This window comes from Lycorma delicatula, chromosome 7, assembly GCF_047948215.1.
Source record: "Lycorma delicatula isolate Av1 chromosome 7, ASM4794821v1, whole genome shotgun sequence".
Taxonomy (NCBI): Eukaryota; Metazoa; Arthropoda; class Insecta; order Hemiptera; family Fulgoridae; genus Lycorma; species Lycorma delicatula.
In genome coordinates, this window is record NC_134461.1 from 65,811,507 (window position 1) to 65,825,766 (window position 14,260).

General features: G+C 27.1%; 1 protein-coding gene across 3 annotated transcripts in view; it reads right to left on the reverse strand.

Annotated features, from left to right (window-relative positions):
* Window positions 1-207: 207 nt before the first annotated feature.
* The window catches only part of LOC142327829 (regucalcin-like), a 98,001-nt gene continuing 83,948 nt past the window's right edge, over window positions 208-14,260 (reverse strand). For all 3 annotated transcript variants that reach the window (XM_075371166.1, XM_075371167.1, XM_075371168.1), the window contains 3 exons: window positions 10,122-10,340; window positions 4,698-4,810; window positions 208-686 (listed from right to left, as the gene is read on the reverse strand). In XM_075371166.1, the coding sequence (XP_075227281.1) occupies window positions 456-686; window positions 4,698-4,810; window positions 10,122-10,340 (563 nt within the window). In that variant the 3' untranslated portion in view covers window positions 208-455. The remainder of the gene's footprint in view (window positions 687-4,697; window positions 4,811-10,121; window positions 10,341-14,260) is intronic.

A 14,260-nucleotide genomic window follows, 5' to 3' on the forward strand; every position in this document is an offset into this window, starting at 1 on the left:
CTTTGGACATTGAAGAGAAACCCCTCATCAAAAAAATGAGCAAGAAACACAATAGTTAAATTATTTGAAAAAATTTCATAATTTTTGAAGAGTAGTGCATTTTTAAAAATTTGTTAAAAGAATATACATGAATAATAAAGACTGATGAATTAAATTGGGATAATCTAATTTAATTAGGTTCAGATATAGAACTATTAAAATTTCACATTAAAAAAAATAGAATGAAATTTATTGCACAAAAGTAAAATAAAAATGTTTATATAAACATATTCTTGTTGATTCTTTAATACAGTATATTAAAATATACTATAATTTAATAAGTTTTTCTATAATTAAAACAATAATATTATTTTTAAGCATTTTTACAAAAAAAATAAAATAAAATAAAAAATAAAAAAACACATTTATACATTAAGATAATAGAAAGACAGAAAGACGAGAGTTATAAATTAAAGTCATAGTTTAACATTTGTTGGAGGTAGTCCTTTAAATCCTAAGTTTGTTAATCTGTAAACACTTCCTGCATCAGGATAAAGTTTTAGACTCTCTGGAGTTGCATATATATTTGCAGTTGTAACATATAATTCGTCGAAATTATTTCCACCAAATGCTACCGACGTTACCTGTGGTACAGGAATTTGAATTTTTGAAATCAAGTCTCCTGTAGCAGGATCAATTCGTAGGATCTGAAAGTTAAAACATTCAGTTATTTAGTACATTAGAAATATTAATTTAATCTTTGATATCAGGTAGTTTTATATGCTTAGTACAGTCACCGTTACCAAAATTGAGTTAGTTCAATCAGTCTGGTATGAATTAACCAAATTGGGAGACTAGTTATTTTGACAAAGGTGTTCAGGATTCTGGTCCAGCAATTGTCAGTTTTGGGAGCTCATATGTAAAATGAGTCTTTTCAGATTAAGGTGGATGCCTGCTTACTACATCCAGCACATTTCAACTAACTAAATAGCCCTCACAAGCCAATAGTATTAAACAGTAATATTCAAGATATCTATTATCCCCTTCTGTCAGTACAATAAAGTCTCATTCGTGGTTCTCGTATTCACAGTGCAATATTTTGCGATGTCGTTTCTATATTCGCAACTAAAGTTTTCCGTATTCGCTTACATTTTATTATGTAGTGATATTAAAAAATAAAAATATTAAAAGATTTAATGGTGCAGGTAGAGTATGAACATAAGAGGTAGAAGATACAATCCCTGGGAAACAATTAAATGTCAAGACATTCACCACGATAGGTGATTTAACTATCACCTATACCTTAACGTCACCTTAACTAGATTAAGGTATTATATTGCATGATCTTACCCAGTTTTTTATAGATGCTGATCCATCATTGAATAGAAGCTTAATCTTTAAGCTCAATATTGAAGATGTCATGCAAGAATACACAGAACTTTATAAGGAATTAAAAACAAGAGTGAGACAAGGAAAAATCTCAAATTTTTGTAAATGCAATCCAAAATATTGTAGGTTAGTTTTGTAAATTTCCTTTACTGTAATTTTAGTTTTAGTGTACGTAGTACTGCAGTGCTGTTTTCTTGACTTTTTAAGACAATTACCGTGAATGATTTGAACATGTAATATCGTTTTCTAATACGGTACATACTATACATACTATAGTGAATTTTTAAATCAAACAGTTTGGCAAGTGCTTACTAGTAAATTAGGAAATATACCATATTTTGTTAAATATTTTTTGTGTAGTGAATCTATGTACTGTACCAAATCACTACTTATAATTAATGTTGCCATCTGTATTTCATCAATAATATCGCCCTCAGTAAGTATGCATTTTTTTCATTTTACATTGAACCTAACCATTCTCCCTTTTTTTCCTGTTTAGCCTCCGGGAATTACCGTTCAGGTATTACTTAAGAGGATGAATGAGGACATGTATGAGTGTAAATGAAGTGTAGTTTTGTATAGTCTCAGTTCTACCATTCTCAAGATGTGTGGTTAATTGAAACCCAACCACCAAAGAACACTGGTATCCATGATATAGTATTCAAATCTGTATAAAAGCACAACTGCCTTTACTAGGACTTGAACGCTGGAACTCTTAACTTCCAAATCAGTTGATTTGGGAAGACGCATATATATAAGACTTTTTTATTAACATTTGTAGGTTAACTTTTCACATTGTAGGTTGACTGCTTTGTTTAAAAAAAAAATTGGGTAAACCTGTAAAATCAGTTTTATACTCTCCAAATATCAATTTTCCACTTTTTGGTTTTTAGGACTCTCAGGCACTCATGATACATTAATGAATACAGAAAGGTGATAAATTCTGTTTGAGTTTCTTTTTACCTCTATTTGGATTAGTAACTCCTCTTAATCGTGGTGATTCTATATATGGGAAAATTATGCTATTAAACTAGAGTAAGAACCTCAAAATGGTAGGAAGATAAAGGAGTTGTAGAAAAATATCACCTAAATTTAGAAATAGCAATTTTAGTAAACATTTTCAAATTTATCTAAATAACACATACCTATATATATATATATATATATATATATATAAAAGATATTTTTGGTATTGCATTTTAGAAATTGTTCTCAAAAGGATAAATAATTGGAATGAATTAAATCAATACTCAGTTGAATATTTTTATATTTTGAAACTATTTTAACTATTTTGAAGTAATCCAACATTTTTAAACCTTGTGTTTAAATAATAAACAGAACATTTTGCTGATAGAGGTCAGCTAATGTAGATGATGGACTAATTAGTATGAAGCTGCAATCACTGTGTGTGTAGATTTGTTTTAATTAGAACAAAACATTCCATTATGATGCTGTGCAACGTTGAAATATAGTAATTTAAGTAGAATTGTTCGTTACAGTAAATTTTATGACATTTTATCACATAATATTTATTTTGATTATTATAAAGAATGATATGAATTTTGGAGTGGCTTGTGATCAGGTAAAACATTTCATGATGTGATATGGTGTTTTGCTTCCTAGTATCCAATAAGGGGCTTTACTTTCTACTGCTAAGTTATCTAATTAATCAGTAAGGACAATGGTCATGAAATTAGTTAATCAATGTTGAGAATTATTTTATTTACAAAATTTTAAACTGGCATATATTTCTGGCAAGCAAAATTAAAATATTTTAGTACTTTTGCATTTTCTGAATCATCGAAGTGTAAAAACAATCAGTCAAAATATATGGAATATAATTTGAAACAAGGTAAAAGGAAGAATATTTTCCAGAATGTTTAATTTTTTACAAATAAAATAAATATTAAACCATTATTGTCTATGTTTATTTTTATAAAATGAAGATTAATATATTGCATCTTGTTTGATAATCATAATAGTACATGCTGTAAGTAACCAAATAAATTAAAAATAATACATTAATAGTGTATAAATTATAAGAAGAAAACGGATCAGATATGTAAAACAATATGTAGCATTTTCCAAAAAAAAAAATATAACTATTGCGTAATATTTTAATTCAAAATGAGGAATTGTACTGAAAGTTATAAAAAAATTTGTAGATGTACACTTAATCAAAAGGAGATATTGAACTAAGTTTCAGATTCATATAAAGTTTTTTCATCCAACAGCCAATTTCCTAGTCGGCTTTGCCATCTATTATTGCATGCTAATATAATATACAACCTGGTAGCAACTACTTTATGATTTCAATATGTTTATGGTTAACATCATAAGATGTAAGAGGGATGAATAAAATATTAAGAATACTTAACAGTGAATTTTTACAATGATTTCATTTTTGTTTGCAATCTTTCTTCTTTTATAATGATACAATTTTTGCTACATTATTTGAATAACTGAAATAATGTTTCTAGTTGTGTACTTAAATTCCTGAAATTCTTTACGATAATCAAGGTTTTAGATCAGTTCTACTGACAGTTTGATCCTGGCAAGGGCCTAGAACTTTTTCATTTCATCTTTCATTTAATATAATTTATTCCTTATCATGTTAGTAGTTATAAAAATAATAAAAAACCTATCTTGAAAAAAAAATATAATGAAAAAAGGATATATAATGGTAAGCAGAAGAGAATAAAACATGCCTTAACATCAACAAAAATATAGACTAATCAGAAAGCTAATTTTTTATGATTTTATACCCTTTAAACAAAAAATTAAATAATAATAATAATTTAATGAAAGACGGAAATATTTTATGTTAAGCTTTTCTACATTCTTTCACAGAAGCTTTTAACAATAAGTTTCTTACAATTAAAAATTAAAGTTCCATGATTAAAATCATGAAATAAGAACATTGGAATTTCTGGTGTCAAGAGAATTGAGGTCTCGGAAGGAAAAAGTACTGAATCTATTAACAAGGCTTGCAAGTTGGGTAGTGCTGAAGGAGCAAATTCTATCTATAAGTTGAAGTTAAAACATTTTAACAAATTTCTTGTATGTATATATATATATATATATATACAAGAGTATATATATATATATACTTTTATTGTATAAAAGTATATACAATATACTTTTCTTGACAGTCTTTTCTGTTTTTTACAACAATTTATGATAATGTTTACTGCATACGCTGTGACTGTATTATGAAGTGCTAATTATATATCAACTACTTCTTCTCTGTGGACTGGATTTTATCACAAAAATAATAACTATTAAGGATATTTCTTAAAATATAATGATTTAACAGCAATTATACATACCGCTGCACCCCCAAAAACAGCAACAATAAGTTTACCCTCTGCATCTACAGTCATGCCGTCAGGGATACCAGGCAAATTTTTCTCTTTAAAGTCAAATAATACCTGCTGGTTTGCTGAAAAATAAGATGTTATTTTAATATTTTAGTTTTTTTTTCAGAAGTAATTAACATTAAACAAACAATGTTAGTACACTATTATTTTTTTAAATTTTTAACATAAACCTGTAAATAAAATCTAAGACTGAAAATATAAAAATATCAGAAAATACACACATTTATCTCTTTCAATGTGGTTCAGTTGTTTCTTATTGCAATAGATCTTATTTATTACTCATATTCTGTCTTTAAGAATTCAAAGAGTATTAGGTGAAAAAAATCTCAAAAAATTAATTTTCAATCTTTCTTGAATTATAATATTCTTTGAAATCACCTTTTAAAAGTGGTTAATTTTATTGCAGTTATGTAACTTAATATTTAAAAATATATATATATATTTTTTTTTTAAACAATAGATGGTTTTGAGCAAGATCCAACAACCACTTGTTCAAATTTGTACAAGAATAAAGTGAAAAAGAGTAATTTTACAAATTTTCTGAACTCTTAAAATTATCTGTAGTGGTTATATAAAGTTAAAGGAAGCCTACAAATATCTTACTGACACCAACCTTTTAGAAAAGCCTATGGGAAATAAACATAAAATCCTAATGAAAGGTTAAAGAATTTCATCTGAATTCTCATTACAAAGAAAAAAATCTGTGGCTCTGAAAACACTGAGATTAGAGTTTTTGAAGCTAATGAAAAATGAATTAATGATAATAGAGTGAAATATGATACGCTGAAATAGGTAGGACTGAAACCTAGCAAGAATACAATAATTGAAATTAAAGAACTTACAAAAAAGTGCGACAGGCAGAACATTGCAGAGTGAAAAGTGTGTTAAAGAGCACCAAAATAATAAGAAATAAGGAAAAAGAAATGAAAGAAAAGATTAGTGAGATATGGACTGGAAGACATATGTGAGAAGGAGAAAAATGTAGACCATCTTTGCATATATATATATCAAGGCAGTTGTAGATATAAGAAAACTTTATAATTTTCATTATAAATCGTTATCACTCATTTTCAAACATTTAAGATATTTTATTTTTATGTAGCTTTCCTTAGCTTTCCATTGAAATAGGTTGATAAAAAAATCTTTAAGTAGAAAAAAGTTTTAAACAGCTGTTAGTGAACATATGGCATCAGAAACTTATATAAAAAATATTTTAGCAAAAAATTGTGATTTCATTGTTCAAAACTCATTTGAGAGGCATTGTTTCATTAAATTATATGAATTTAAAATTAAATATTGCAAAATTCTAGAATAATTTTTATGTAAATTCGTCAACACATATATGTAAAACATGTGTATTATTATGCTTAATTTTAGTGCATTATTTGGAAATGTAATCCATGTTGTAATAAAGTAAAAAGTATTTATACTGAATTTTTTTTTAAATTGTGATGAATAGACTCGCCATTGAGAAAGTTCTATAACTCCAGGTTGTTTTAATCTCACTCCTCAAAATATTTTATATAATATATTATAGAAAATGTGGTGTTATAAGTGAAAACAACCTGAAGATTTCAGTAAAGCCAACTTTTCATGACTTAAAAACTGCTTCACTCAATGCAAACTTTGATTGACTCATTTATATATAGCAATTTAAAAAAAAAATTATTTTAATAAAATTGATTGTTATGGTTTTTAGCAGTTAAAAATTCCGACAGCACATCATGAAATAGATCATTATTTAATTATGGTGGTCTACGGAGAGTGATTGATTAAATGTAGGCTTGGGATGTTGGTATTTCACCAAACCTCATACATACCCTTTGTTTTCTGGGATGTTACTCCTTGAGATGATAGAAGTGTTGAGAATTCATCAAATTATATTGGGTCGGTTTATTATCTTACCCAAAAGCTTATTTCGTGTCATTCAAATTGAAGCCCAGATAAGAATGGTGTCTTTATAGTTACTACACATTGGATAGCATAAGATAAAATCAAACCACTGAAAGCCACAGATTTAAGTGGATTAGAAAAACTTGTAAATTTTGTAATGGTCAAATATCTTTGTACTACTAAACACATACCTAAGTATTAGATCTCAGAAAAACCTTTGTATACAGATATATAATAAATCACTTTTAAATTAATTTATTACTGATTTTCAAAATATATAATAAAACAGAGAGAAAGGATAATTTCCAAAGCTACCTGATAATTTTTACTGTAAAATTAAGATAATTTAAAAATCTTATTAGTGAGTCAATATAATAACTACAAGGAATTAATACATAAATTTTATCATAATTGAGAAGTTATGAATGAAACAGAATAAAAAAGTAACAGCAAACTAGTGAAAAAATACAGGGAATAGAAGTTGAATGAAGTTGCGATAAAATTAAAAGAATAATTAATAGAAGTTGTGCTAGATTAGTGTTGAGAAGTACAGGTGAGTGTGGCATTGTGGAGGAGGTGTATAAAAGTATAAATTGACTCAAATTATTTTTATTATTCTGATCTACTGTATATTTTACTAACTAAAATAATGTGTATAGTCATATATTAGGAAAATTTTGCAATAACATTTTATTTTTTTCATTTTTAAAAAAATTTTCACCACACATTATACACTTCTCCATTCTTTGAAATAAGTTTTCAAAGAAACCCTGCTATTTCATAGGAGATCTGGGCACCCTCTTAGTCCCAAGCTCTTAGGAGATTATCGTTGCTCATAAAATTTCTCTCTTTTATTATGTTCTTCACCTGGGAGAACAGCATGAAGGTCACATGAAGCAAGGTCAGGTTGTAGGAAGGGTGCTAATTTTTATTCCAGTGCTGGTCAAACATTCGAAGCAAACTTTGGAGCAGTGTGCTAGAGCATTATTCTGGTGAAGAAACCACATGTCCATCCTTGAGTTTGGGCACAGCTTCTTGAGATCTTCATCAACTTTAGGCCGGCAAGCATTCCTTGGTATACTACTTTCCTGTAACTGTCTTGGAGTTTCAAACACTCACTCTAAAACTCCTTTCACACTAAAAAAATATGGCCACCATTCTCTTCTTCACTGATATGGATTTTCAAACAACCACAGAGTTCTCCTCATCTTTAAACATCCATACATTGTTCTAAGCCTTGGTCAGGACATTATAATAGTCACAAGTTTTGTCACCTGCCACATTCACATAGGGAGATTTACAATTTTCAAACTTTTTCAGTTTCACAGAACTGTGAAACACAATGTGCCAAGTGATCATCTGTCAAATTAGGCAATACTCAAAGGGTACAAAGCTTTCTAACTTGAAGGTGATCACACAGAATAACATGAACTGCTGGTGCATTATGTCCAAGTACACTTCTCCCTTTGGTGGTAGGTCGCACACCTGTCTGTCTCAAGCATTTTTCATATTACAGAAATGTTTACCTCAGTCAAAGACAAAGACAATCAATCTGACCTTGGAGCATCTCAAAGTCAAAATTTCCTTTTTCAAATTCTCAGTATCACCTAAATATTATTGTATGATGAGGTCAATCCTCTCCAAGCATAGGAGTCATTTCCTCTAAACACTGATCAATACTTAATCCACATGGAAAATTAATGTTTTTATCACAACATCACTACCTCTTTTCAGTAACACAGCTGTATAAAGCAAATAACACAGTCAGTTACTAGAGCGGCTGCAGTGCAGATTGGGAACTATCTAAACACGCACTAACTTGTAACAGCCTGTGATGATCCATTGTGTTATACTGCAAAACTTTCCTAGTGCCTTTTGTATTATACTACAAAGTTCTTTCTTTGGGTCATTAGGGAGTTGTCTGGTTTAATGCTATTTTCCATTTTTTTCTGTTGTGTGCTGATCTTTAACTTCAACATCAGAAATAACAGTTTTATTTATATGTATTTCAGTCTTTGTTACACATTTCTCTAACACCAATTAATCGAACCTAGGTGTCTCTTTGCAAGATTCTGCCATAAATTTCTCTACTACTTGTCTAAGACCTCTTTAATCTTAATTTTATTGACTCGCCTAATTTTCAAAATCCTCCACTAACATCACATTTGAGAAAACTATTTTTTCCTTTCTTATTTTCTTACACTTTAGCTTTCATTAGTGTAAAGCATTATACTTCACATAAATATTTTCAAAAATTTCTTCTAAACCTTGGTACTATGTGACTAATATTTTTACATAAAAGCTTTTCTTGTTTATGTTAGTCTGCTTTTGATGTATTAATTTTTCCACCCCTTGTCATTATAGTTCCTAAATAGCAAAATTCTATAACTTCTAGTTAATAATAGTTTATTCAGTTCAGTATTTAATTATTTATTATTCTTCTTACTTTTACATTTTTGATCTTTGTTTTAGTCTAATTTATTTTCAAATTGAATTTCTCTCCAAGAAATAAATTTATGATACTCAGAATTTCTTTTAACTTATTTTTGATTTCTGCCTAAAGAACAGTGTGTCTAATCTTTGACATTTTTGACACTTTTCCCTTGGATAGTTACTTCACTCCCAAATTTTTTCTTACAGACTACATAATTTTCTCACTTCTTTCGGAATCAGAGTTTGTCTTTCTTAATCTTTGGTATATTTTTACCAGTGGTACATAAGCCTTCTTTCGGCATATTTACACCAGTTTTATTTAAATTGGTTAAATATTTAGTCTCATTCAGATGTACAAATATTATGAATATTATACACTAAAATAACAAAAATTACCAATTTTTTAAAATGCTTTAAAAAAAAGAAGAAAAAATTATATATATATATATACACAATTACATATATATATATATATATATATATATATATATATATATGCATTATGCATTTTAGATATATATATATGTATGTAAATGAATTCAGTTTAATCAAACAACAAACATAGTATGAGGATGGCAGGATTATAAACGCTGCAATAGATAGCAGCACTTTATAAAATATTGTTAATTTTTAGTGTAATTGTTTAAAATCCTACACAGTAATGTAATATTGGCTAGTCAAACCATACACCTACATATTAATTCTTTTTTAACATATTTTATCATTTTAACTTTTAATTAATATTTTTATTATTTGATGACATTTTTATAAATGAAATTTTTAACTTTTAATTTTGATTTTAAATCCTAAATTTTGAATATAAAAAAGGAAAAAAAAATTTAATTCCATTTTGATTTGAATTGATTTTGAAGTTTATATCCAAAGTTTAAACAATTTTTTTTTCTTGCATTTATCAAGATTTTATTTTGTTAATGTTGTGTGTTTATAATATGTAATTTTACATGAACAATTAAAAGATTGAATCAACTGAAGATGCGAGAAAATCATGAAAGTAATTGTTAAAATTATTTATATATATAGACTTACATATTTGTCCACTAGTTATATCATAATCAAACACATTTACTCTATACTTTAATGAATCAATATAAAAAAACTTTTTTTTATCTAAACTCCATGCAAGGCCATTAGAAAGAGAGACTTTTTCCAAATGTTTTGTTACTTTGCCATCAGAAAGGGAATATAAACCTCCTTTTTCCAGTTCAAATTCTCCTGGTTGACCAGAAATTTCTTTACCCATGGTACCTGCAATGTAAAAGATTTATTAATAATTGCATGAAAATAAAATTTTGTAATAAGTTACAAGATTTGAAAAAACGTTTCAGAATCATATATGACATATTTATTATACTTCATAACTAATCTATGATAAAAATAAATCAGTTTTTTACACCTTGCATTTACACCTTGCTACAACCACTCTTATAAATTGCTAAAAAAAACTAGCTGAAGAGGGAATCGATAATAATTTTAAAGAATCTACTTGGCAAAATAAACAGAAAAAGTAATAAAAATTGTATTTATTTTCTATATGTTTGTTTTAACTTGCATAAAAGTTAACTTGAATTTAATAAAATTATAAAACTGTTTTTTGTGAAATTAATATTTTACAGATAGTAGAAATCACTACTACTGGCATTGTAGATGTGACAAATATTTCATGTTTATGTTATACAACCTCTGCAGTAAGATAAAATCCATAAAGCAAATATATCTTTGTAGAGGGTGGTGTACACACAAGGTTAAAATTAGTTACATACCAGGATGAGGTTTAAAAAAAAGTTATATAAATCTTTTGGTGTTACTTGCACAGGTGGTAAAAACTTACGTAATGATGATTGAAATACATCTCAAACTGAACTAAGGTAGTAGAAATAATCTATTGTTTCACAATAACTAGATGATTTATTATTTTACATTACTTTTACCAGTTTTTCTGAAACCTGGTAATGCACTCAAAGGATAAGAGGCATCATCAGAGTTTTTTTATTTAAGAGTAATGACTTTTGATCTACAGCAGTCCTTGTGATGAATGAGTGTCTCTTGCAAGGCTGAGTAATACCTGCACTTTAGTGGGATTGACAACATCCTTCAGTTACAGCGAAGAAATAATCAGGAAACTAGCTCATCCTCCAATTTTCCTAGTAAGTTTAAAAGGGATTTCTTATTCTTTAAATGAATTTTCAGTAATGAGTTGGGATTCGTGTTAAGTTGTTGACAAAGAGTTTGATTATGATACAAAATATTACAAAAACATTTTAAATGCCAACAATTCTGAAAATATAGCCACTTTTCTAATAAAATTTATTTATTTATTTATTCAATTGGAAAGTAATTTTTTTTAGCTCTAGTATAATAATAATAAAAATAATAAAAAAATAGAATTTTATAACATTCAAATCCTTTTTATCCAGATTTTAGTTATTATTGTAAAAAAAAATTAATAGCTTATATACAAATAAACAGCAATGTTAAATGGTTATTGTAATAAACCAGAAAAAAGATTAACTAACGATGTAAAAAAAATCTAAATCTTGACTCCCATTTCAATTGTTAAACAGTTATCTGTTGACATTACAAAACAAGTGTTTATGAAAAAATGCTATAAAAAAAGAAGATTTTTTTATATAAAATTAAAATAAAAACAAAGAGGTAATAAACAATACTAACTGACAAATAAACTATTCTAATAAACTACTATAAACAGATATGTAAGCTGAGATTTAAGAATAGAATAAAAAAATAAAAAAACATAACTCTTCGTTTTAGGCAATCCCAAGAGAAGCCATAAAATAATGTATTTTCAAAATATCTAAACCATTATAATTTTCAATCCAAACAAATCTATTTTAACATATTTGTTTTTCTGTAGTGTCTATGATGACTGTTTAACAGTAAAAATTACCATCTAAGTTAATTTTAAATAGAATACCTTGTAAATGCTTTTTGGTACATAATCTTGTTTCCAATTTACAAGTAGTACCTACATAATACCTACAAACTTACATTATACATACATCATTATTATATTATCAAAATCTTTTTTTTGTTTGGTAAATTTGTGTTTTCAAAGGAGGTCAGTCAGTGAAGAGTGAATTTCTAGTGTGTATAAGTTCGACATGATTAAGGTGATGTCACAAGTAATTCCAGTAGATGAAAACAAGAAGTGGTTCGATGAGTTACTGTTAGACTATAAATGAAAGAGATAATGTACTAAATTTCATTCATATATTGTTAGTGTAGTTTTATTTGTGAATAGCAAAGATATTTGCAGTGAAATGTCTAATCTATGTCTTGTCTTATTGTACTATTGTACTGTTGTTGTTAATAAAAGACTAGTGGTTAAAAGTGTTAAGATTAGTAGTCATGCTAATGTCTTGTCAATGGGACTGAATCCTGGTTTTCAATATTTAACTAGATATAGATTAATCCTTTTAATTATCTGTGAATAAATCCTGATGATTACTTTAAATTCTGTTTTGTATGCAATCACTGTTTATTATTATTGACATATTATTATTATTGTTGCGGTTGTGATCACTATTATTATTATTTTTTGTTTATTATTGTAGTTTATTATTGTTTGCTGTTGTCATTATTGTTATTATTCTGATTATTATTGTGAGTTGCTTATTATTATCGTTGCTATTATTGATTTGTTTTATTTTATTTTATTTTATGTATGTTCTTAAGCTAATAAATTGAAATTACATAAAAATTTTCAATTGCCAATCTCTCAACATCCTGATCAAGCTGCAAACCCTTATACATATTACTATTGAATTATTATTATATAACACTGTAAACTTGTTTGAAATGAAACATGTACATGTTTTTTAAATTAAAATATTAATGTATTTATTTATCTGTGTTTTGACAAAGTAAAAATAAAATATCCCATTATATTTTAAAAATTTGTCAGTACATTTTCAATTAATTTTCACAGCTGATTATAAAAACTTCAAAAAATATTCAGTCTACGATAGAATTATAAAGCTAAATACTGTTAATTGGATGGATTTAAAATTTATTATTCCCGTTTTAAATCCTACTAGTAGACCATTTTGAACTGAGTTCATGAAATTGAGCTCTACAATTAAATTGAAATAAAATCAATCTTAGTTAATTATATAAGTGATCAATCCCAAAAATATTCTAACTGTCTTAGAAATACCACAAGCACTGTTTCTATGGAAATTCAGATATCTGCTGATAACAGTTGAGAAGATACTTCCATATATCTATGGGTTGTAGTATCTGTTATTATTTTATAGTATTTTTTAAAACGTATTTTTATAAACTTTTTAAAAAAAGATTTTTTTTTTTTAAGATATTATTTATCTATTTTATTATATTATTCAATTCTTTTTTTGTAAGTGAAATGATTAATCATAAAAAATGATTGAAACCAATGAATGATTAAGTATTTAATAATGTACTAAGGAAGGCATGGATTCTGTACAAGTCTCAGAGACTTGGTGAAGTAAAATGGAGTAAAAGGTGGAGTAAAATGTGAAAGCATGAAGTACTTAGAACATATATCTACTGGGAGAAAGATTAGTAAAGGATTAGTGATGTCAGGAATATGTTACATTGGTTGTGGAGAGGATACCATGAATTAGGAATGGAAATTTCTGCTTCACTAACCTCTCCCTCAACTATTCATGAATTCAATCTGTTTACAGAAGTAGGTTAGTGACAGAAATTTCACCTCTATTGCACTTTTCTTTAATCTTGCAAGAGAGAAATGGCAGCTCTATGAAATATTTTTAAGCTGCCATTTTAATAAAAAAATTTAATAAAAAATTGTTAACTGTGAAAAGAATTTTACTGAAAAATTTCATAAATTGAAAAATTGAAATTTTATAAATGGAAAACACATTTGTTTATAACTGTGTGTTACAAAGTAATTTTGTGAATCTGTGTTAAAAACATGCAAAAAACTTGGAGCTAAAAAGTTGGCTTACAGCTGGAGCTTACTTTACTAAATCAGAAATTTCTTCTACTTGCTTTTAATCAGTAATTCTTACATACGTTTTTGCTTCCATTTGGGTGTTGAGGGAAGCAGTAACTGATAAGAAAGTATAAGCCAAAAATTTACCCAGCCTCTTATAATAAAATCAAATCTCAAGTAAAAATTAAATTCTTTATTATTAAATTATACA